Here is a 25,491-nt window from a genome sequence, read left to right as displayed (position 1 = left end):
AATCAGTCATTACACAATAGAATAGAAGGACCAATTGAGACTAAACTTCGCAGAAATGAAATCAGGTCAAACCATAGGTCAATAGAAATCAGCTCAAACAATCCTCACAATGCAAATTTGTTTCTCACTACTTCCGCTTTAGGTGTTTTGATAAAAAAATAATAAAATAAATAAAAACTGAAAAACTACAGAATGGAACAACCTTGTCAGTGTGCTCTTGGCTCTGCTGCTCTGGTAGAAGTTTTAAAGAAGAAAAAAACTCAGAGAAACTTTAGGAAAAATTAAACGACACACACAAGTACCCACAACATTTGAAAAATTAAAGCATGGTTTGTTTCTGAACCATAGTCGTAAATAATTGTTAGGGAATTGAGGAGAATAAATACCAAAGAGATTTATACCAATAAGTCATGAGCAATCACATTAACCCAAAACCTTAAAGATTAAGATTATGAGTTTTCTTCACTTATATGGTGTTCAATTTTTTTACTTCTACTCTACTCTTAATATGGGACTTCCTCACACTTATACATATTTTTCTTTTAGTTCTTTAAGTTAAGAAGCATATTTTTTTATGAAGATATTTAGCATTACACTTTTGAGGTTATATGTTTTTATTATATTTAAAGTAAAAGTAGGATTAGTCAATAAATGTTTTATTACGTTAAGTCAATGAAAATTTTATGAAACCTTTAAATATTTACTTTAAATTAAATTTTGTATAATAGGAATTGATATAAAAAAAATTTCAAAATAAACTATAAAAAATGATTTTTGGTCATAATTTGTTTCTGAAAATCTCTTGGGCTGACAATCCAAAGTTCCAAACAACCCATGATTAAACTCAGTAACTTTCTTACCATAAGAAAAAAAAAGTAATTAAATAATTAGGAAAAATTGAAAAATGCAAAATAATATATATATTATAATTACAGTAAGTGTGTGGACCAGGTGAGGTTTAAGAAAACCCTAGTGAGCTGCTGAGAAAAAACAGGAAACAAACAATGCAGAACAGGACCAAGGATGATACCAAATTCATATCCTCTTTATTCTTAATATTGCAGATTCTTCTTGTCACCTTCCAAACAAATATGAACCATGTATATATTTAATTTAGACAATTTAAAGAATCAAAACACCACAAAGATTGCTCCATCAATTAATATATCATGCTGGAGACCGCCCATAGTTTCAATTTCAATATGATTTGAAACACATTTCATAGTATCAACAGCATTTGTAAGAACCGCGTTAATTAATCATAATGATATAAGGTCTGGAGTAGAGGCTAAAGGGAAGGAACATTTGTTTTACCTTAAAATAAGTAATTTTAAAATAAGCACTTTTAAAAAAATGTTTATTTAATAAGCAAATAAAATTTGTTTCTCAAAATTAACAGAGAATTACTTTTTTTTTTTGCAGAACAATTTAAACAAGCATATTAAAACACAAAAAATTACTTAAAGATAAATTTTTTTAAAAAACAAATAAGTTTAAACAAACTAACAAATTAGAAAGAAAAAAAAATCCATAAGCCCAATTGGATCAAACTAATTACCAATTCATGAGCAACTTGATTAGTAAGTTGTTTCCACTCATTGAAGATTCTATCTAGGAAAGGTCATCGGGAGATACTCAAGTTGCTCTCACTGACACCATCTCATTTTTATAGGCCATTCTCCCTGGATTTATTTGAGCTGAGTACTTCGCTGGCTACAGTAAAATGGTCTCGAAGTTGCTGTGTGCTTCGTCTAAACAGCTGCAAAAATAAGCCTGTGATGACCAGTAAAGTTTTGTGTATTATGTATTCAACTTATCGTGTCTTATACTAACACAAGAAATTAAAGCAGAGTCCAGTATGTCGGTGTTATATCCCATGAGTCTATATTATAGGAGACAAAGTCTGAAGCAGGAATTTTAGGACATAATGCACACTCATAATAGCAAAAGGAGGCAAAATTAACACTACATAACATAAAGGGAATGAAATACTATAGAAAATTCCAACAGTGAAGTCCCAGTAATCTTTGAGCATGAACCATCACCCGGTTGCAGAAACATTAAAAAAACTTGGTTGTTTTAGGGGATGATTCTTAGTTAGGCAGCAAAAGTTCTTGACACAAATTACACAGTTCCTTGTCTAGTAAATGCTACCTAGGTCTGAATTACTGCATACTGCTGGTTTAATAGGTAACCACAATGTTACCTAAAATCTATTAAAGCATATAAATAAGGATACCCAAGCACAAGCTATGCAACTCATAACATTCAAGACCAAAGATATTAAAAATAAAAAGAATGAATATGCTTATCTAAAGCCCTTGAAAAATTATCAAAGAAAAGAGATGAAGCTTTGGTAAAATTATCTAATCATTTGTCTTCAAAAATAAAAATCTTGGAGCATAAAAAGTTGTGTTCCGAAGTGAATCTTAGAGCATAAAAGGTTGTGTTCTGAAGTGAATCTTAGAGCACAAGTGAAAATTCTAGCCAATGGCCATTTAATTTCCGTCCAAAGAACAAAGAGTGAGAAAAGAAAAAAAGTCCTAAAGTGAGTTGTATGGTGCGCCAGACCCATGCTATAGTGCAACGATTGAGTGACACTTAATTAAGAACCCCAATAGCAAGCTACTGTGTTGGACACTACCCTTAAAAAGTAATTTTAATATCATGTGAACCAATGGCCCACATATCAAATATTAAACTGGCAAGAACAGATACTACACTTGATCTTAGCCAAAAGGTCTGCATCATGTAAGTATCCAACTTTTATACTGGAAGCTTCAGCTGCCTGACAAAGTTCTGACAAATGTGGGACTAATTCATCACTGGCATCAGATCGTCCCAACATCCCTTAGCCAAGAGCAACAGGGTTAAAAAAATTAGATCAGCAACTGAATTTATATATTGTTGTTCAAACCTGAGACTAATAAAGGTTCAAACAAATTATAATCTTCCCAGAAATATTTTACTTGGATATGTTACTATTACCTACTATGTTGATTCTTCTGACCTTGCAAATCATCATGGATTGTTAGAACGATTGGACTGATTCCTGCATGGAAGAGGATAATTTAAAATTCTACTAACAGAAGAACAAGATCTCTTGTATGTATTTCTTAGTATTCATATATGAAATTTTACACAGGTTGTGAATTAAAACTCATGCTAGTTATTTTGGAACGGTGTCAGTCCCGGCACCTGAGTCCATCTTGTTGCTAAATAACACTAACGATGATGAAAGAAAAGACAATGGAAACAACACAATTTTCTCAGTTTTCATTGTCTTATGAAGCCTAGATACGAGATACGATACGGATACGATACGACACAGATATAGGGATACGGCAAATTTTTAAAATTAAAGATACGAAGCGTCTTGGATACATTAATAAAATATATAAAAAGTTATATATAGTTTCAGATTTTTTTTTCTAGAACAGTTAGATTTTTCATTGGAATAGCTTCAAATTCATATTAAAAAAAATCTAGATATGTCTAGCCTTAGATCCCTTACCTTGTCTACCCTAACACAGTAACCCCTACCCCATCCTATACCCCTAAGATCTCTTACCTTGTCCTGGGTATCTTTCTACCCTAGCAAGAATCTAGATATGTCTTCTCTGCTGTTTATTTAAAACAATTTTACATAACACTTGTGTTAATATTTAATTGTGATTTAATTTTAAAAATTCTAAAAATAATATTCGAAGGTACAACACAGAAATAACTTGAAAAAGGACAAAAACAAATTCCAAAAACCCGTTGTTTGTTGTACCCAAAAACTATTTCCATTTTCCCATAATTATAATAATGCATTAATGGCCCCTATCCCTTGACTTACAATTCACAAAAACACAAACCAGAAAAGAAAAAACCTCATCCATCATTTTCATTTCAAAACTTGTCTTTCACCCTTTTTTTTCCATTACTACTACTCATAGATCCACCATTCCTTTCCACCTCCCTCACTCCCCTTCAAATCAGTTCACATTTTCCTTTCACACATTATTTTTAATTCTTCCACCTTTCTCTCTCTAATTTCATTCAACAAAACCATTTTTTTTCTCTCACTCACTCACTTCACACAATGAAGCACCCAAAACCCCAAACCCAATCAACCCCAACACCATCACCTTCTTCAAGATCTTCTTCTCTCTCGTCCCACCTCGCTATGGTGGAGCTGAAGCAGAAGATCTTAACCTCTCTTTCGAAGCTCTCCGACTGCGACACGCATCAAATCGCGGTGGAGGACTTGGAGAACACTATCTTGGGACTCTTGCCGGACGCCATTCCAATGATTTTTAACAGTCTTTACGAGGCCGCCACCAACCCCAAGCCCGCCGTCAAGCGGGTCACGCTCCGCCTCCTCGCCGCCGTCTGCGCCAGGCACTCCGACGCCGCGGTGGCCCACGTCGTCCGCCGCCTCAAAGACGCCAACTCCGCCGTCCGCGATGCCTGCCGCAACACCGTGGGAGCCCTCATCGTGCAGTATTTGAAGGGAGACGATGGAGGGGGTGGCAGGGGAGGTGTAGGGACAGTGGTGGGACTGTTCGTGAAGCCGCTGTTCGAGGCAATGGGGGAGCAGAACAAGGGGGTGCAGGCGGGGGCGGCGGTGTGCATGGCCAAGATGGTGGAGTGTGGCAGTGGCAGCGGAGGAGGGGAGGCGGTGCCGGTGGCGGCGTTTCAGAAGCTGTGTCCGAGGATCTGCAAGCTGCTCAACAGTCCCGTATCCGAGCCGTATTGGAGTCGTATTGAAGCCGTGTCTAGCCTTAGGAAGCCATATCCTAGCCGTATCTTGTATTTAAAAAAAAAAAATTGGATACTCCTAGGATACGTATCTGGCCGTATCCGTGGAGTATCGGTGTCGGATACGGGTGCGACACCGATACTTTTCCTTTTTTCACGTATCCGGGCTTCACAATCTATCAGAAGGAAGAAAAAAAAAGTTAGTTTTCACATGTTATGGATATATATTGACCCTCGTGCATGGATCCACAGAAAATTTAAAGGTGGTGTCAACTTCATAATGGAGACTTTTGAATCAAAACTTTTGATGATGTTTTGATTCCTTTTCTTTTGAAATTTAAAGAAAAGTAGATTTTGCAAGAAAGTATTGTCGTAGGGTAGGGCAATTCATCTACTTTTTGGCATCCAAAAAACTCTGATAAAGGTAGAGTGTTACTTTTGGGACCGATATTTGTATCTATGCTTGTAACAACAAAATTGGAATGTATATTGTTAGTCAGTGTCTCTCATTGGTATATGCACATCCATTTCATGCTGATTATCCTATTTTCTTTGCTTTGTCTTGAGTTTATATTTGGCAACAACTTCCCTATCTTGCTGTCAGTGTAAGGCCTGCTTACCTAGAACGATGGGACCTTGCTGGGTTCAATATATCCATGCTCACTTGCTTGAGTTGCTTCCATGTGTTGGAATTCAGAGAGAAAACAGAAAAATTTTCTTCTGAGTTTCATTTCATCTACAAATCCATGCAGATCATAGTAAGGAAAACACCCTCTTCCATCCCAAAGATAAGGAACCAACAAAAATAGAAAAAGGCTAGGCCATACTAAAGATGGACAAAGAAACACAGCTTTTCTTCTCGCTTACTAAGTTGTGAGATAATTAATAATATATAATACTAGTATGGCATACACGGATCTGTCTTTATATTTTAAAATTATAAAATCATTATCTTAATTTATGTTTATTATATACATTATTTAAGAGTTATAGAATATAAAATTATTTTATACTGGGTATAACATTTTTTCTCATATAATATATATATATATATATATATATATATATATATATGCTTTAATTATTATTGATTCATTAATTTAAATTTAAATCGATGATTGCAACAATTATTTTTCTGTTTTTAATTATTTACTTCAAATATAAATTAATTGGTATTGGTTGATACCTTTTACTTATTCAATCTCCTTTGTCATCTCAGTATTTTGACCTATTATTATTTCACAGAAGAGCACAGGAAGAGCAAGAACCCAAGTAGCAAACTAATAAACCAAACCCTAAATCATGGAAATTTAGACTCTATTGAAAGGGGCCGCGCGAACGCAGGCCCCCACTATCACAAATTATGACGTAGGCTCTGCCATTTGGACAGACCTTAGGAAAACACCCCTCCTAAGTGCAATGGAGGTCACTTCCCTAGGCCATGGACCTTCATGATTATCCATTAACCCCGTCCAGGTAAGTATGTTGTTTAATGTCTTACACTTAACTTTTATAACTCAAGTGTCAGACTACTTTGACTAATGTTTTCGATGTGGGACTCATTCTGATTTGGCTCCCGGCAATCCATGCATGGTCTCAAGTTGCAAATGCTCCTTCCAAACTTGAACCATTGTAGACATGAATCTGGTTGCAGAACTATAACTGAAAACTATAGTGGCTTGAGGGGTTGATCCTGTTTTGGCATCTAGAACTCTTCATACATGCTCTTGTGTCTTCTTTGTTTTAATGGTACAAGATTACACAGCAGGTGATGTTGTTCTTTCAGTCTGTGGGTATCTTCTGTAATTTGGATTGTAAAAGCCAAAAATGATACGAAAAAGGTAGCAAACCTTCTTTCTGTGCAGTGTTATATATAGGTTTTTCCACATTGATTTTAGCATTTATAAATCAGTCAGACCAAACCAAAATGAAACGACAAGTCCCAATGAAAAGCATCAATCTATTTCACGGGCTTTTTGTTTCCTGTAAGTTAGCGGTGAGTTATTTCACCAGCAGTCAGGTATGAATTCAATTGATTATGTTGTTAAATAACTGTTCCCTTGAACCGGGTGTTATGTTGGAATCATGTCTAATCTCTTAACTAAAATGTGATGCAAGGTTCTTGAATTGGATAGTCCAGGCTCAATTTTGATGACATGCATAAAACTGGTATTTATTGCTGGGATTATTTCTACCATCTAGGAAGCTACAAAATTTACCCTATTGAGAATTTACATTAAAACACTGACAAAATATAGAATTAGTCAGGTTCCACGTGGAAGGAAATGATGCAGATTTCAATTAATCAAACTTAAATCTATTTTGTTATTTGTCAACATGGCACACTGTGATGGCAAACATTTGTTGAAACTGAAGACTTTGTGTTTAATGAAATGTGAGTTTTGTGCATCAATACAATTAGCCTACATTTGGAGAAGAGACTGAGGAAAAGATCATATAATCATCTGCAAAGGCAGTTCTGTAATATCTGTGGAGATCCTGATCTCATTTTAGATCAGGTTGTATTTAAATTGTTTCAGAGTCTTCTTTTTTCACCATACAAGTTTATGTAAACTTGTTAAGCATATACATTTAATAGGATTTGTAATCTATTACATTCCTTTTACTTAGTTGCAACTTGCAAGAGTTCTCTGAAAAATGTTATGCCAAAACCCTTATCATGCCAAAATTCTGAGGAAGTTAACTATAAAGGAGATTATGTTTTTTAGAATGAGTTATTCTAATTACACTAAATTTTTAAAGAAGTTATTCTAGATATCCGAGATATTAAGGTCCTATAAAGATTTTGGATGTCATTTTAATCTCTCAGTGTTTAAAATTAAAGGAAATCAATATAGTTTTCTGTAAGGTACCCGCATGCGAACCTGAATCGTGTTGGAATTGTTGAACAATTACCATACACTAGGAAAGCTGGTTCCATATAATCTTCTAAGATGTATTTGAACCATTTAATTTTTCAGGTGATGTAAAAATAAAGGCATCTTGTATATTTTTCAAGATTACTTTTTTACTCATAATTTTAATTTAATTTTAGAAAAAAAGTATATTACTATTTACTAATAATAGATACTGATATTTATTCAAAAAATTATTCATACTTTTTCTTTGATAGATTAATACTTTCTTAGCAAATAAAAAACTGTTATTTTTTTATTTATTATTGTTATTGTTAAGAATTTTCTAGAAGATCATTTAATGTGTTGATATTTTGCATTTTACTTTTTGTTTGTTTCCTTTTTATCCCATATACTAAAAATGGTTCAAATATTAAGACGGTATTATAAGAAGCTATTTTGATTTCATAAAGTATACATTAACAAAAAAAGAACTTGAATTAAAGAAAAGGATCACTAGTTATTTTCAATGATATCATATCAGTTAATTAATTTTCAAAGTAAATAGTAAATACATAGATTGTATAAAGAATTTTTATTTTGTCATCTATGATAATTTTATTGACTTTTATATTAATTATATTAAAAGTTATATTAATAGTGATTTTTAAATAATTGATAGTGATAAATTTGACATAATATAGAAATTAAACTCTTGCAAATTTTGTGTGATTTTATACACATTATTATATAATTTGATCATTGAAATATACCACTCAGAATTGATTTCATCTTCAAAGGTTAACAGAACAAACGTCAGCTTCAATACACTTTGCTATAACATCAACATTCCTCTAGCATCTTAGTCAAATAAAAAAAGATAGCCTCAACTCTGCCAAATATGAGCTTTACTTCGAGTTCATGCAGCAGAACCAACAAATTTCCCAATGTCAAATTGCTGCATTTGTCAACAAGGAACAGAACTTTCTGCAACAATGCAAAATCTATAGCTAGAGGGTTTTTTTCAAGCAAAAAAGGAGGCGGTGCGCAAAGGTCAAGTTAAGGAAGTTGGCATCCCAACTATGTTGACACCTCAACAACCCCAACCGCACCTAAACAGCACACCCAGAATATCATTGATGAAAAAAAGATCAGTACACTTGAGAGGACCAAACCATACCCAAGGAAACCAAACTATCTGAGTCTATACGATGGGAGCCCATTTCTATACCTAAGAAGCTCCTGAGAAAGGAAAGAGGGTGGAGAATTCCACCAAGTATAACCTAAACTTTGCCAACAAAAGAGGCAAGCTTATCAGCACAAGCATTGCTCACCCTATAAATGTGAGAAATCCAAAAGTTGAAAGTATGCGTAGACTCCACAATTCAACCAGCAATTGTAAACATCCCAAGGTGCAATAGCCGGCTCAAAATAAGCATGAATTAAAAGCCTAGAATCAGTTTCAAGCCAAACCCAAGCCCAATTTTCAGAAATAGCTGCCATGATCTCAGCCATGAAAGCACAATCAATACCTATGGTTAGAGGTGAAGCAAGCTTGCAGAGGTCAAAGCACCATCAGCAATTGCAACTAAAGATTAAAGAGCCAGAAGTTTCACCAAAAGGTAATTGAAGAGTAATGATTCAACGTTTCTTTTTATTCATTCCTTCATCAGACATTAAATTTAGTCACACTGACAAATGTTGACTTTCATTATACACTGCTGTTGAAACAGTTTCTAGTAGCAAGGACTGTGCAACAAATGATCCGATGCAATGGAAAGGATTGTGGAGCATCCCTTGGTTCACAGTTACAATTCACCTTGGATAGTTGCAGGTGATGATGAATACAGCAAGGTAAAGATTCCGTAGGCACTAAATGAAAGCCACACCAATTCCTGGAAACTGAAACAAGACAGGCACAAACATAGACCAAACAAAAGTAAAAGAAGGAAATAAATGAAAATAAGCATATCAATTACTGACATGAAACAAACGACGGGGGTTTATCATATATGAGATGCACTATTTAATTTATTGATTTCCTCATCCTTAATAATAACAGGAAGGGTCACCAAAATGTGAAGTTAACTCTGAAATGCAAACTAAAATGTTCTCATATTCAAAAATGCCTCCAATCAACGATAAAAACTCAACCACGTTTCAGCATTTGAATCTATATAACCCTGTAACAGATAAAAAATTGTAAGTTTATTTTTATAGTTTCGTGAAAAGTTAGGAAAACAATGAACAAAAAATAAGGCCTAACTTTGTTGCAAAAGATGATTCCGGAAAGAGTGTAACACAAAACTAAGCTAAAATGTTAGCAGTTTTTTGGTAATCCATTGAAAAAAAAATCGATCATCAATATACATTTAAAAGGAGGTAGCTTGATAAAATTAATTAGAACACAACAAGAACTTACTCTTTTAGCTCAAGTAGAAAAATTAAAAAATTAAGCTTTTGATTGCTTCAGAAAATAAACCAAGTCCTTACACTTTCACATTTCCATTCTATAATCCAAATTCAAGAAATCCAAATAACCCATGGGAATGAAATGAATCCTTCAGTAAATAAAAAGGAGATAACTACATATTAGAACTAAAACACGTCTATTAGCTCTCAATTCCCATTTCTCAAGTAAGAAAAATCATTCAATAAACTGTGGACTAGTCCAGGCTATGAACCAAAAATCCTTAGAGAGTTTGATTTCCATTCTATGATAATCCAAATTCATACAATCCAAACAACCCAGGATTAAATCCAGTCAAGTTGTCACCATAACAAAAATGGGAGATTCAATTATTTGGAAAACAATGAAAAATTCAATGAAAGATAATTATTTTTTATAATTACAGTCATTGTGTGGAGCAGGTGAAGTTTAAGAAACACTAGTGAGCTGTAGAGAAAAACAGAGGAAACAATGCAAAATAGGGCCAATGGTGATACCAAACTCATATCCTCTTCATTCTTGCAGATTCTTCTTGCTACCTTCCAAACAAACATGAACCACCAGTTATGATTTAGACAATTTAAAGAATCAAGAACCACACAGATCACTTAAATGATTAATATATCATGCTGGACACAGTCTGTAGTACGAATCTCATTTGACACATGTTTCACAGTATAAACAACATTTGGAGAACCATGTTTAAATAGAAAGAATGATATATATAACAAAAGAGACTTGATGAGCTTTACTGTGTGCCTTTTCTGGAGCTATCTATAAGGGCAGACCAAATGTGAGAAGTATAAGGTTCAACAACATCATACCGAAGACTTTCAATGACAGTGTTAAGCAAATAAAATCTTGCTCAGATGTGCTTCAAGATTGTATAAGTTTGTCAAATAAGTAAATAGTTTATGCACTGACAGTTTAAAGGATTTTTACACTACTATCCAATCACAAATTTTCATATACGATAAGTTTGTTGACTTTTACAATAATTACCTTAAAAGTCATACTTACCATCCTTTTTTATCGGTTGACAGCGTATAAAAGTTTATACTAACAGTGCATAGAAACTGGCCTGCTGTCAAATATGCCAAGGGCATCCTTTTGGCTCCTTTGGTACCTTTTGAAGAAGGTCTAGAGTAGATGCTAAAGGGAAGGAACATTTGTTTGGGTTTCTTTTGCACAAATTAGAAGATAAAAGAATCTCAAATATTTGCACATAGATTGGTGGGATGGGTAGTCCGTTTAACCCGAATGCCTGAGCAAACAACTTTAGTGTGCATGGCAAAAAATCAGTAACATCACCAGCCAGCATTATCCCAAACCTAAGAAAAGGGTTTGCTTCAAAAACAAATACAGTAGATGAGTCCCTCTACAACCCCAGCTTCTTCACAAGAATGGCTATTGATTCAAAGGACTGAATAAGAGATGCTTTGGACTATTGCATGCTTCACCAAGAAGAGTGGTCAACCCCTTCATGCAAACTCAATCAACATTGACAGATGTATCTGCAACAACAAGAACCCTTATAATACATTTCATTACATATCATTTCTCTTCAGACCCTTGGAGCTTCAAGACTGGAAAAGATAGATCATCAACATCAGAAAAGTTGGAATGATATATCTTGGAGTGTATAAGGTACTCTACCGATCATTCTTTGCCAGCAAGAGCATTAAGATTGAACGACATTTGATTCTGCAGCAAGGAAACAAACCAAATGTGAAAAATCTTCAATTCTTCATGCTTTGATATGCGAGCCCAGAATATTGTGAAAATTGGGTGCAGCTTCCTGAAGCATAGGATAGTCACTCACTTTAATAGCACTTACAATTTGCTACCAAAAATCCATGCAGGAACAAGCTCCGTGCTTAAAGTGATGAAAGCGATGACGATCCCTTACCACAATGTCACGATCAAATGCTTTGGAGATTAACTTTACAACAGTGTGGCAATCATTACATATGCGCAAGTTCTTCGTAACTCTGATTGGAGTTGGCGGAGAAATAGTGATAAGTCCAAAGGCCACTGCAAGTTTCTCACTGTGCCTGAAAAGTGCTGTTTCCTTCTCTTCTTCATCTATGTCTAGTGAAACCTCACTTGTGGTTGGTACGTAGCCCTCAATCTTTAATTTTGCAGCCACTACATCTAACATGTGCTCAATATCATTTATTTGTGGGTGTGTCTTATCTCCGGCCAAGAATTCATGAACTGTCCCATTTGCTTCAATCATGCTACAACCAGGTGTCTTTACCACCCCATGTTGTGCCATAATTCCCCTAATTTCAAGAACATTGCCCCAATTTCCTTTTGAAGCATATATATTTGACAACAATACATGGAAACCATCATGGTCAGGCTGAAGCTGAATGAGTTTCCTTCCCAGCCTCTCCCCCATTTCATTGTCACGGTGTTTTCTACAAGCCCCAAGCAAAGCACCCCAAGTGGCAACATCAGGTGCCATAGGCATACTATCAATCAGTTCCTCTGCTTCTTTAAGCAAACCTGCACGTCCTAAAAGATCAACCATGCATCCATAATGCTTAATATTAGCCTCTATTTTGTGTTCGTGGATCATGGAATTAAAGTAGTGACGCCCATCATTCACTAGGCCCATGTGCCGACAGGCCCCAAGAACTCCCATAAATGTTATCTCATTAGGAACTGTCCCAGTTTTTTTCATATCTGCAAACATGTTAAGTGACTGCTCTACCGAACCATTCATTGCCAACCCAAGAATGACAGCATTCCAGGTAGAAACCCCCTTTTCCTCCATTGCATAGAAAACCTCCAATGCATTTTCCACACACCCACATTTCATATACATATCTATAAGTGTCGTGCTCAGAATAACATTAACCTGTAACTTATTTCTACTTATGTAAGCATGAATCCATTTTCCCAAGTCCAAAGTAGCCAGATGGGTGCAAGCCGAGATGGCACTCACTAAAGCAGTCTCATCTGGTCTAACTCCATGAAGCTGCATTTCTTGGAACAATGCCAAAGCCTCTGAGAAACATTCATGTTGAGCATAACCCGATATCATAGCACTCCAAGACACAACATCCTTCTCCGGCATGGAATAAAACAACATCTCAGCATCCTGAATTGAACCACACCTCAAGTACCCAGAAATCATCGAGTTCCAAGATATCAGATCCAAGAGCTCACCACCATCATCGAAAATTCTTCTCGCATCCACTATCTCCCCACAACTCGAGTACAAATGTATCAACGCATTCTTAAGACTAACATAATCCTCCACCCCAACTTTCACCGCCAACCCATGCACCCACCTCCCCATCTCAACATTCAAAACCCTCGAACACGCCGACAAAGCACTAACCACAACCACCTCATCCACCGCCACTCCACTCCCCTTCATCTCCACAAACAAAACCAATGCCTCCTCACCCATCTCATTCTGCTCATAGCACGAAACCATCGCGCTCCACGAAACCATATCCCTCTCCCTCCCTCTCACCCCATTAAAAATCCGCCTCGCCTTCTCCACGCACCCCTTCCTTCCAAAGAGCGCAATCATAGAATTCGAAGCAATGGTGTTCCTCTCCGGCATTCCCTCAAACACACGCTCCGCCTCCTCCACCTCCCCTGCCTGAACATACCCGGCCAAAAGCGTGTTCCACGAGACCAAATCCAACACAGGACTTTCCTCAAACACCCTGCGCGCACTCCCCACGCTCCCACAAACAGCATACAGATTCATCAGCGTGTTCCGGACGTACACATCCCCATCAAAGCCGGAACTCACAGCATGCGCGTGCAGCTGCCGGCCCTCAAATTCGGACACGCGGGCAGCGCAGCATTGGAGGAGGATCGGGTAAGTGTAGCTATCGGGCTTTGCGTGGCTCGCAAGGAAGAGCTTGTAATGCAAGAGGGCTTGGTGGGGGGAGTTTTGGAGGTACAAGTGGGCGCGCATGATGGTGTTCCATGTGAAGGTGTTGGGGTTGCGGAGGTGGTTGAAGATGCGGAGGGAATAGTGGAAGGGAACGAGAGTAGTGGAGTGGGAAGAGAAGTTGATGAGTCTGCTTGCGGCGTAGGGGTCGGTGATGAGGCCTGTGAGGATCGTTTGAGAGAGAAGCTGTTTGAAGTGTCTCGGACATTTGCAAGATTGCAACAATGAGTCTAACGTGCTTACCTTCATGCTTCAAGTCACATATCTACGGTTGCTGCATTAGTGCATCTGTGCATGTTATGAAACTATTATAAGCTTGGTTTGCAAAGCAGAGTAAAATGAACAGGAAAATAAAATTAGACCTTTACTTTTCTACTTTAATTCAAAAAATTTATTTTTATTTTATTTTTTTCCACTCTATTCAACCAACCCTTGAGATTATGTTTGATGAAATTAAGGTTATTTTTCATCCTAAATTTACACATCTCCTAAGAATTAATGTTGATGTGCTCATTGATGACAAATAACCTTTGTTTTCTTTTAACTTGTTTTGGTATACATGGTTGGTTAGTACTTAGTAGGAAACAAAACAGAAAAAAAAATCAAGGAAACATTCTTTTTTAATAGGCATTATTAAAGTAACTTATTTTTTTCCATTAGAATACAAAAAAAGTAACAAATTAAATAAACACACATAAAAAAATAAATGAATGTGCTATAGTAGGGCAAAATTCTTTACTTTCTTAACTAATTAAAAATTAATATTTATATAATTTTTAAGATAATTATTATAAAAATTAATAAATTTATTATATTTTAGGTTAAAATATATTTTTCATCTTCCTAAATATAAAATATTCAGAATTTATTCCTGCAAAAATTTTAATATATTTTTTATTCTCACAAAAATAAAATATATCATTTTTGGTCCAAATGTAGGTTTGGAATTATCAAACATACAATGATGATTTCCTACATTAGTTATACATATAATTGATGTAACTGTGACATTTTTTACATTAGTTACACATATAATCGATGTAAAATATGACATTTTTTTAATTGATTATGCACATAAAAAATGTAAAAAAGTCATGCACATAGGTTCGGATGTCATCACCTTGTTTCGTGTCAAAAAATAACACATTTTAATTTTGCGAGGAAAAAAATACTAAAAATTTTGCAATGACAAATTTTGAACATTTTTATATTTATGAGGACGAAAAATATGTTTTAACCTATATTTTATAGATTGGGATTAAAAGATAGTGCAAAACTAGGGGTATTTAAATCCAAATCGGTCTAAAATAAAAATTGAACCAAACCAATAATTTTTGGATTTGTTTGGACTATTTTGTGTTCAAACCGAACAAAATTGCAACACTTATATACTACTTTAAGCCGTGTTTGGGGTCATTCTTAGGTTTGAGTTTTGAAATTTTTAAAAATAACAACCAAATTTTAGTTTTAGTTTAAAAAATAAAACTAGGTTTTAAAATATGATTAATTCCAAAATAAACTCATTTTGAAAGTTTCATACTATATTAAAATTAGTTTAAGAGTATTTTGTGTGAGGGTGATAACAATAATGATGGTGATGGGGTCAGCAGCAATGAAGGTAGAGATACCAATAATGGTTGCAGTGGTAATGGGGCAACGATAGTGGTGATGGTAGTGATGCAAATGGTGGGGGTGTTGGTGGCATTGATGGTGGTGGCAACTAGTGGTGATGACGTTGGTGGCGACAGCGACAAATGTGGTATTGGTGACAATGATAGTGGTGGTGGTAGTGATGATGGTAATACCAATGTCAATAGTGATAGTGATGACATTGACGATGATAGTAGTAGTGGTAGCGGCGACAATGTTGATGGTGACGATAACAAACGTGGTATTGGTGGTAACGAAAGTGGCGACAACGGTGGTGATATTAGTAATATCAATGGTGACGATAACTAAGGTGGTATTGGTGGTAGTGATAGCGGCGACGATGGTGGTGATGATAGTAATAATATAATTGGTGTCAGTGACGATGGTAGTGACAGTGGTGGTAATGGTGGTGATATCGACATTGAGAGCAATGATGATAATAGCGATGGTGGTAACAACAAAAAGTGGGATTGTCAAATGTAAAAATTGTGTATTTTTTAAAAACTAAACCAAATTCACAAAACATTTTTTCTTTTTTGAAGATGAGTGCAAAAGTGTTTCGAAAATGATTTAAAAATCATTTCAGCTCCATTTTTTGTCAAATGCATTTTGTTTTGAAAATTACATTTAGTGTTATGTTTTTTTTATATGTATACTACTTAAGTTTCACAACGTTTTATAGTGATATATATATATATATATATATATATATATATATATATATATAACTTATACATTGTATATTACTTTCTTTTTTATGTGAACTTTTCATGTGCTTTTAACTTAAAATGGATAAAAATTTGGTAGATTAATTTTTACTATAAAATGTTTAACATATTAACAAATTTTGTATATTGTTATTAATGAAATAATATTTTAATAAACACTACAAAAATCGATCCAAACCAAATCATAAAAGATTAATTTGGTTTGATTCAAATTTGATAATAAATTCAAATCATAACATTTTGATAAATAAAAAATCCAAAAGCCAGGTCATCAACACTCCTATGCAAAACTATATATATATATATATATATATATATATATATATATATATATATATATATATAAAGAAAAGATAATAATGCAACCAACGTGTCAATTAGCATGACAATCACGAGAACAAATTAGTTAAGTATTTCAATGAAGAGAAATTAAATAAATTAAATTATTTTTTATTTTTTGAATTATTTGGTAGCAATTTTTAATTAAGTTTTAGAAATTATTATTTTAAATAGGTTTTTTTAACTTACATTTATTTTTTAAACTTTTTTATATTCTTCTATTTTATTATACGAATTTAATTAAATTAATAATATAAATACTTTTTGTATTATTATTTAATTATAAATTATTATAGTATGTACTGAAATTCTGAGTTTTATAATAATTATTTAAAAAATATATAAAGTAATTTCTAATTAAGTAATACATAAAATTTAAATTATAATATTAATATGCAAGCAACTTTACCACTCCGGTTGTATTCTCCCGCGGCTCTTGAATCTTGATGTAAAACTCGTGCCGCCGCGAGTTGCCGTCGGAGGAGGCGGTGGGGTTAACCATTGGTGGTTGCCGGCGAAGAGGAAAAAGAGAAAGGAATTCAGTGAAGAGGTTACAATATTGCATCTGGTAGAACTGCAACATCTAACGGTTCTGCAATAACACACAAGTTGGACACTAATTATTCATTTTATTTATATCTACAAACCTTACTTCATCTAAATATAGCTTAATTACATTGAAACACTTTTTACACCTAATCATACAGAAAGTGTAAGTAAATTTACATTTTTAGGTTAGAATAAGGAAGGGATTTGCATTTGTGTGTGTGTGGTCCAGTGGGTTTTGCTTGGCTTTGTCTCAAAAAGACAAACTAAGGACTTCACAACAATTCTCTACAAGCTGAATTAGTAGTATGTAAGCTACATAAGGACAAATAAATTGGAATGTGGAATATGTTTCCCAAATCCCCATCCAAATATGGAAATAGGATAGGACACTAAAGAATTGTATAGAGAACTCTAGATCTCACCAAGAACCCAAGTCACAATCATAAAAGATAAGATTTTTTTAATGCTTATCTGGGTCCAGAAAAGTCCAATGCATCCTATAAATTTAAATGCAAACGTCAGCTTCTCAATGTTCTATGCCTTACAATAGCATTGGCATCCCTCTAGCATCGTTGTCTAACAGAAAATGGCTTCAACTGTAGTACCATATATGAGTTTCTATGCCCACACTTCATCTGGCAGAATGAACAAATTTTCCAATGTCAAATTGCTACCAGTGTCAAGCACAAGGAATAGAACTTTCAGCTACAGTGTAAAGGCTATGGCAGGAGGTGAAGCGAGTTTGCAGAAGTCAAATCAGCACCAGCAGCAAGTGCAGCCAAAGATGAAGGTGCCACAAGGTTCACCTAAAGGTAATTGAACATTACTGGTTCATATATTCTTTTTATTCCTTCCTCAGACATTGAATATAGTGACACTGACAGCTGACAAATAATGATTCTTTATACAGTGCTGCTGAACCAGTTTCCTGTAGCAAGGACTGTGCAGCAAATGATGGATACAATGGAGAGGATGGGGGAGGATCTCTTGGTTTATGGTAGAACTTCACCTGTGATAGTTGCGGGAGATGATGAATACAGTAAGGGGAAGATTCCTTGGGCAATAAAGGAAGGCCAAAAAGATTACAAAATGAGATTCAACATGCCAGGAATGAACAAGAATGATGTCAAGGTATGGGTAGAAGAGAACATGCTGGTGGTGAAGGCAGAGAAGGCACTCGAAGAGAATCATGAAGGTCGAGCAAATGGCAATGAAGACTGGCCTGCCAATAGCTATGGTAGATATAACCACAGGATAGCCCTCCCAGAAAATATTGAGTTTGATAAAATTAAGGCACAGGTCAAAGATGGGATTCTTTATGTAACAATTCCTAAATCCAGCACCTCTGCAAAAATAATTGGCATAGATGTACAGTAACTATAAGCTCATAATAAAGTTTGTTCACGGCTACATTTAAGATTTTGTTATCTAATTTCTGCTATGAGGGATAAACTGAGACCTTATTCATTCTACACATAACATAAAATTCAGAAGAAAATTCTCAAAGATCATTTAAAACAAATCACTTTAGATGATGTGAAAAGGTACATAATAAATCCTGATAAAGTCAGTAAACAAATTGAGAGAATATGTTGCAAATGTTCATGTTATTTTTTCTTGTTAGTGCTGTCATGCACAATCAAATGCAAATGGCCAACTAAGGTGGATTCAGTCATGCAGCCCCCTTTTTGTTCAAAAAGTTTACAAGAATTTGGTTTACAAACTAGCAAATCACATAGAAGTCATTTTTGAAGCTGACAATCTCTTTCTGCCTTCAAACGTACTCTTGCAAATAGCAGAATAGCGTAAACTGGATTCCAAGTGCAGTTCTGACTGTATCCATTAGTTACACCTTAACTTTCTGAAAATGTAATGTAGGTAGATTTACGTGCAGTTCACACTCTATCCATTAGTGACACCTTTACTTTCTGAAAATGTAGGTTGAGAACTTCTTTTTGTGGAAAGAACAATCAATTAAGATGGCTTTTTCTTTCTGCTGGCTTGTGAGACGCGCTTCAGCACTTGAGTTTCCCTTTTCATTCCTCTGTAATAGAAAAGACCAAATTGGAGCCATTATAAAGTTTCCTAAAATAAGGTCGTGACTGAGAAGTTTTGAAGTAAATACCTCTGATATAAGTAAATGTAGAGGTAGTATAGTAGCAGCAGTATCACAAGCAAAATAGACACAAAGATGTAGAACACATTTGTCTTCTTCTGCACATATCAAGAAACCAGTTAACAATAGTTTCTCTTAATTTCGACCCTACAGCTTGACATCAAGGGAATTGCATCCCACAGATATATTTCCACCATTCCACCACAAAGTTGCAAATATCATGTTGACCTTTATTGTCTTATCTTCACCGAGAGATCTATTTCCTAAGATCCCTTGTAACAAGTAAACGGGATATTTGATAATTTTCTTTCCAGTTAGCCATACCATTTTTCAAATTACATTCTCCACAATTTCTGAGTCCTTAACCACAAATTAGGATTTCCAAAAAATTGAACATCACTCATACAAGATAACATATAGAATTGGACAAATATCATAAGCACCCATAAAAGTACATCAAAGTTATGAAGTGATTTGGAAAAAGAAGAGTTTAATTAAAGATTTCAGAATTACCCTGCGCCCTCTGGAGAAAGGTTTCCTATTTCCAGTGCAGCTGTGTGCATCACAGAATTGGTGCAAGAAGAATTCTGCCAAATTGTTAACATAAGAAAGCAATTTCACAAACTACATAAATACACAATACAAAGTATACAATATTTTGCAATAATGAAGAAAATATTGTAAATTTGTAATACCATGAAGTCGGCTTGCCGCAGGGCCCTCAGTGACAGGAAAACAACTATCGGCTAAGCTCTATGAAAAACAGGTAAATTAGAAACACAAATAAATTTGGTTACGTTACAGCAAATGAATACAGACCAAAGCATACCTCACATAGATGTTTATTTTTTGCAGCAGCAGCAGGATTGCACTTTGATTTTTTTGATCCAGAATTCATTTCATGGTCACAGTGCAGTGCACCACAAACATCTGCTATGCACTGGCTTTCACTCTGGATTGAACACAACTATCTCATTTCAGTAATTAATCCTACTGCATCACAGTTTGAGCAGAGAAAGCTACCAAAATTGTCATCTTTTGAGTTACTATTAGAATCACAGATCAATTAAGTGCTGTAAAATATTATTTACTTTTGACAAGGGAAGTTAAAGAATCAAATCAACCACACAACACCAAGAATTGAAACTGCCAATTTGTGTACAGTACCAACTGCCAAGAACTGAAACTATACAAAGAATAGTAGATTCCCTGGATATTGGAGAGATCCAAGGCTCTCCCTAGCCACAATACCAACTGATCAACCTACTAACTCCTCCTCTCAAGCCCTCTTCCTATTTATAGGCAACATGCCTTATTTCTCTAATTATCCCAGCCCCAACTAACTCACTAACATAACTGACAAATGAATAACTAATTACTAATGGGGGTGCCTAACACTAAATTTTTTGAGGTGCTTCTAGGTCAAGAGGGGATAACTCACAAAACAGAGAGAGATAGAGCTTAAAGAAACAGCTCAAATTATGAGCTTTAAAACTTAAAATAAAGTAAAGATATGAAGGTGTTGTTATTTTTGGGAAAGTACGGTCTCAAGGTTTGGCTGAACTATTTCAGTTTGTTTTACTACCAACCCAAAACCTTGTTTCAGTGTTTTATTTTGTCCTGAACATGAATTAAGTATGTTCTTAAATGTTAGGCTTGACCAGCAGAATCTTCTCAAGGCAATGGTAAGAAGTCACAGAGCTTCAGTTTGGCACTATCACAACTCCATATTCCTCATGAATGACCATAATAATGTCATGAAATACAACATTCATTATCTAAACAGCATTCTGATTATTCAGTCTAACCCAATTTGTCCTTTTCAAAGATATGATGAGTGGTTTTCCACTAACTAGCCATTTTTCCGTTGAAGGAAAAAATATATACTGTATTGAACAAGAAGCATCATAGTTCATACCAAATTAAGCAAATTGGAGTGTCTGTTGTCAAAATGCTGGTCAAGATGTTTCTCTTCATAGAAACTTTTCTTACAGAACCCACACTGCCATTCGTTTATATCTGTATGAAACTTATGTTGCTCCTGATCTCTGTATATGTCATTGTCAGGGTGAAGCCTACACCTTTTTGAGATGTGGTATTTTTCTTTCTCCACAAAGGGCATCAAATACTGCAGGAAAAATCATATATCAAGAGAATGCACACTAATATCATTGAGAGAGTTATTTGTTTGGATATATTCTAATACCTCTTGAATGATTTTCCAAGCTGTTCTACTTCTTTCTCTAGAGCAATGTATTTGATGATCACCACCCTCCTGATTCAAAGTTCTGAACATTGACATCATATATTAGCCACACCAATTCCTGGAACAAAAAGCACGAAAGGAAGAAAACATAGACTGAAAGAAAGTAAAAGAAGGAAACAAATAAACAAAGCATATCAATTGCTCACATGAAACAAATGATGGGAGTTTATCATGTACCAGTCACAGTGTCAAACACCATTTTACATTATTTATTTCCTCGCCCATACTAACAATTGGATAACCAAGAAGTGAAGCAGTTAACTCTAAAATGCAAACTAAAAATGTTCTCCTAGTTCAAAATACCTCCAATCAAACTTTAAAACTCACTCACCTTCCAGCATTTGAATCTGCATGACCCTGTAACAAAGCAACAATTGAAGGTTTAATTCTATACTGTCACGAAAATTAGAAAAAATAAGTGCAGAAGTTCTGAACCAAAAACAAACTAAACAAGGACCTAACCTTGTAGCTGAAGACAATTCCAAAAAAAGCACACAAAACTAATTTAAAAAGTTACTAGTTCTGTGGTTTTTCATTGAAAAATCATACAGATCAATATTAACATAAAAAAAGGAGGTAGCTAGATAATAAGAACTTCTTGCTGTCAAAAAAAGATAATAAGAACTTCTATTCTCATATTTCTCAAGTAGAAAAATTCACAAATTAAGCTATTAATTGTTCCAACAAACAAACCAAGTCCTTACACATTTACATTTCCATATATGGCAATCTAAATTCAAGCAATCAAAACAGCCCGTGGCGACAAAATCAAACTTTCAGGGAAGAAACAGGAGGTAACCACATAATGAGAACAAGAAACACAGCATGCAATTACCATTCCTCAAGTAGAAAAATCACACAATAACCTACTGATTTGTGCAGACAGTGAACCAAAAATCCTCAAACACTTGGATTTCCAATCTATGCCAATCCAAATTCACACAATCCAAACAGCCCATGATTGAATTCAGCAAAATCCTCACCAGAAAAAAATGGGCATTTTGAATAATTTGATAAAACTGACAAAAACACATAAAAGGGTAATGTTTATTTTTAATAATTACATGATCAGTGTATGAAGCAGGTGAAATTGAAAGATACCGTTGTGAACTGCAGAGAAAAGTAAAGGCCACAAACAATGCAGAGAAGAAACAATCGATGATCCGAAAGCCACATCTTCTTCTTTCTTCTATTGGATTCTTGTTCCGTTCAAAGCAAATTCCTAACCCAAAAAAATTGAAACTTGCACCGAAAATGTTCTGGTGCAGTCTCTGCTGGGTACCAGAACCCCCCTGTGCAGCCACGACGCTTTGGCCTATCAGAACTTGCCACGTGGCAAACCACGGAATATTTGGCACGCCCCTTTCTTTGACTTCTGGGGTCTAAGCTTCGTTGACTTCAATTTTCTTTTGCATTGGTAACTTGTGAGGTGATTTTATATAGATTCAGAATATTTCAGTTTTTAACATGTATTTAATAAAATATAATAAAGTAAGAATTAAATGTAAAACAATTTTATATAATTATCCCCTCATAATTTATCATTGATAAGATTTTTAAAATATTTATCTTAAAATCATCAAACCTAATATATATAATAAATTTTGATTTAACGAGGATATAAAACTTTTTATACTATTCTCATAAAATAATATATATATATATAGGGGTGTTTGTTTTACGGATAATTTATTTAGTCCTAAGAATATTATTTTTGGGAATAAAATATGAAAATATTATTTTCGTATATTATAAAAAAATATGTTTGATTAATTGTTGAAAATGTTGGAATATATTTTATATGCTTAGGAATAATTAAAATATGTGTTTCTTTAACATTTTTTTTATAGGAATATATATACTAATTATTGAAATATCTTTATTATTAAAGTTTGTTAAAATAAATATACAAATATGTTTAAAGTAGGTACAAATGTAACAATTCACACGAAAACCTCAAAACATGTGTCTAAAAAATATCACTTCAATTCATCACAATCCTTGATTATTTTACCAATGATTATATTTTACCCAAAAAGCGTACTCGTAGGGAGCATAGGGAGCATTAAGAGGTAATGAGATACTGAGTAGTAAGATGATATATGTGTATTTTTACTCACCAATGGTGATTCTTGTCCCATAGGAATAAATATTTTTTATCTCCTCCATTGGGATTAAATATTGTTTAAAGGTAGGATTATGACTTAAATTATTATTAATTATGGTTATTTATTTCAAAATTAGTTTTTTTATAATAACATAAATATATAAATATATTGGTTTGAACATGTTAACAACCATAACTAACACATTTAGACCAAACAACAAAAGCAGAGAAGAAAAATAAATTTTAGAGATATCTACCTCCAGTCATTGCTATCAATTTTCTTCAGCTTTCACCATTTTAACTTTCCAAATCCTCACTTGTTCAAACTTGATGGTGTGTTTATCTGAAGAGAAGAGTAAGCTTGGTGATCAAAATTAAGAGCATCCGATTTTATTTATAAAGGTTTGTCCATCACAAAGCTCAACCTTAGTGGATCAGAACATATGTTATTGTTTATTATTGAACATTGTAGAAGATAAGGATTGAATGTGGGAAGAAAATGAATCATGTACAAAAACCAACTTCATATAAAAACCGCAACAGAAAAAACAATTCTAGAATAAAGGAACTGAAAATTCCAATCTTTTTAGCGGCCCTAATTGTGAATTGCTAAAAAAATCTCCTTAGGGTGAGTATCTTTTTTTTATATTCTACTCGATTTTGATGGTCTTTGTTGTTGAAGAAGGAGATATAAAGTATGTTTGAATTAAAGTTAAAAAGTTAAGTTCCATTAAACGTAACTTTTTAAACTTAAGATAAGAGTAAGTTAAATATAACTTGATTTATGTATGGATAGTTTTATTCTAAAAGTACTTTTAAGAAAACAAAGTTGTGTTGGGTGATTTTGTTGGAAAAGTACGTTGAAATATATAATTACTAAAATATGCATAGATTTTATAATATAATACTACACTGAATTGTTTCATTATTTTTATTTTAGTATATTTGAATTGATAATATATTATTACATCTTGTTAAAAATTGGTGGTAATATTATTAATTAAAAAGAATAATTTTTCAAAAATATATATACTTAAAAATATATTTTTAATTAATCAAGATATGAGAAATGCAAATTAATACAATAATTAAAATAAAATACAATCAACCGAATAACAATAATCAATTCATTATACTCCAAAATCATGTACAACATAGAAAAATATAATACATTTGTAATATAAATAACATTACTAATTAGATTACATATGCTCTATAATTTAATCTTTGATTGAATCACAAACAAGATCCATCTCTCTTGAAGAGGCCACAATTAAAGGTAAGGATTGATCTTCATGAATATGATTACCACTTTCATCTTCAACTATATTTTCATCTTCATAGTGCTGAAATTCAGAATAAGTTTTTGACTTCTTTCTAATAAAGTTATGGATAGTCATTGTTGCACTAACTATTTAAACTTGTGTTTCAAATCTGAACTTTGGCATCTGTCATAAAATTGTGAGCCTATTTTTTCATACCCCAAAAGTCTTTTCAATTGTGCACCTTAAACTTGAATGATAATAATTGAATACCTCGTTGTAGTTATCAAATATACATTGATGCCTAAAATCTGAAAGGTGATAATGTTCATATCTATATGGACCAATATATTTTATTGGTGTTGGATAACCAAAATCCACCAAATAATATTTGCCTGATAAAGAAAAATAATAGTCATATAAAATTTGATTTCATTTCAATCAAAATAATTTTTAATTATAAGAAACACATAACTAGAGGAGGACAAGGGAAATTGATATT

General features: G+C 33.9%; 4 protein-coding genes and 2 non-coding genes across 14 annotated transcripts; 2 read left to right on the top strand and 4 right to left on the bottom strand.

The window, feature by feature from the left end:
• Window positions 1-2,555: 2,555 nt before the first annotated feature.
• On the bottom strand, window positions 2,556-2,753 carry LOC113000262 (U2 spliceosomal RNA). Its single transcript, XR_003265553.1, has one exon. It is a non-coding gene; the product is annotated as a U2 spliceosomal RNA (small nuclear RNA).
• A 3,316-nt stretch (window positions 2,754-6,069) lies between these two features.
• Window positions 6,070-6,230, bottom strand: LOC113000313 (U1 spliceosomal RNA). Its single transcript, XR_003265603.1, has one exon. It is a non-coding gene; the product is annotated as a U1 spliceosomal RNA (small nuclear RNA).
• A 2,262-nt stretch (window positions 6,231-8,492) lies between these two features.
• On the bottom strand, window positions 8,493-14,255 carry LOC100789149 (pentatricopeptide repeat-containing protein At3g62890). 7 transcript variants are annotated; one of them, XM_041012315.1, is made up of 3 exons: window positions 11,053-14,255; window positions 10,548-10,589; window positions 8,493-9,503 (listed from the first exon to the last, which is right to left on the bottom strand). In XM_041012315.1, the coding sequence occupies exon 1, from the start codon at window positions 14,219-14,221 to the stop codon at window positions 11,894-11,896; it is 2,328 nt and encodes a 775-aa protein (XP_040868249.1). In that variant the 5' UTR covers window positions 14,222-14,255; the 3' UTR covers window positions 8,493-9,503; window positions 10,548-10,589; window positions 11,053-11,893. The 7 variants fall into 7 exon arrangements, with proteins under 7 accessions (XP_040868249.1, XP_040868248.1, XP_040868247.1 ...); XM_041012314.1 differs by having other exon boundaries at window positions 11,071-14,255; XM_041012313.1 differs by having other exon boundaries at window positions 10,548-10,585; window positions 11,071-14,255.
• Window positions 14,256-15,640: 1,385 nt separating this feature from the next.
• On the top strand, window positions 15,641-16,105 carry LOC102663570 (uncharacterized protein DDB_G0290685-like). The gene is made up of 2 exons (XM_006603126.1): window positions 15,641-15,863; window positions 15,933-16,105. The coding sequence occupies exons 1-2, from the start codon at window positions 15,641-15,643 to the stop codon at window positions 16,103-16,105; spliced, it is 396 nt and encodes a 131-aa protein (XP_006603189.1).
• Window positions 16,106-17,642: 1,537 nt separating this feature from the next.
• LOC100788249 (small heat shock protein, chloroplastic) lies at window positions 17,643-18,648 on the top strand. Its single transcript, XM_003551828.5, has 2 exons — window positions 17,643-18,050; window positions 18,149-18,648. The coding sequence occupies exons 1-2, from the start codon at window positions 17,825-17,827 to the stop codon at window positions 18,613-18,615; spliced, it is 693 nt and encodes a 230-aa protein (XP_003551876.1). The 5' UTR covers window positions 17,643-17,824; the 3' UTR covers window positions 18,616-18,648.
• Window positions 18,649-18,746: 98 nt separating this feature from the next.
• LOC100527694 (uncharacterized) lies at window positions 18,747-23,020 on the bottom strand. 3 transcript variants are annotated; one of them, XM_003551827.5, is made up of 9 exons: window positions 22,722-23,020; window positions 21,952-21,977; window positions 21,561-21,642; window positions 21,273-21,482; window positions 20,184-20,306; window positions 20,050-20,107; window positions 19,868-19,941; window positions 19,364-19,452; window positions 18,747-19,282 (listed from the first exon to the last, which is right to left on the bottom strand). In XM_003551827.5, exons 1-9 carry the CDS (start codon window positions 22,794-22,796, stop codon window positions 19,213-19,215), a joined length of 807 nt encoding a protein of 268 aa, XP_003551875.1. In that variant the 5' UTR covers window positions 22,797-23,020; the 3' UTR covers window positions 18,747-19,212. The 3 variants fall into 3 exon arrangements, with proteins under 3 accessions (XP_003551875.1, XP_040868243.1, XP_006602192.1); XM_041012309.1 differs by having other exon boundaries at window positions 21,561-21,846; window positions 22,722-23,000; XM_006602129.4 differs by having other exon boundaries at window positions 21,561-21,678; window positions 22,722-23,000.
• Window positions 23,021-25,491: the final 2,471 nt, after the last annotated feature.

Source organism: Glycine max, chromosome 18, assembly GCF_000004515.6.
Source record: "Glycine max cultivar Williams 82 chromosome 18, Glycine_max_v4.0, whole genome shotgun sequence".
Classification (NCBI taxonomy): domain Eukaryota; kingdom Viridiplantae; phylum Streptophyta; class Magnoliopsida; order Fabales; family Fabaceae; genus Glycine; species Glycine max.
Note: the sequence above shows the minus strand (reverse complement) of the source record. Positions and strands in the feature narration are given on the sequence as shown.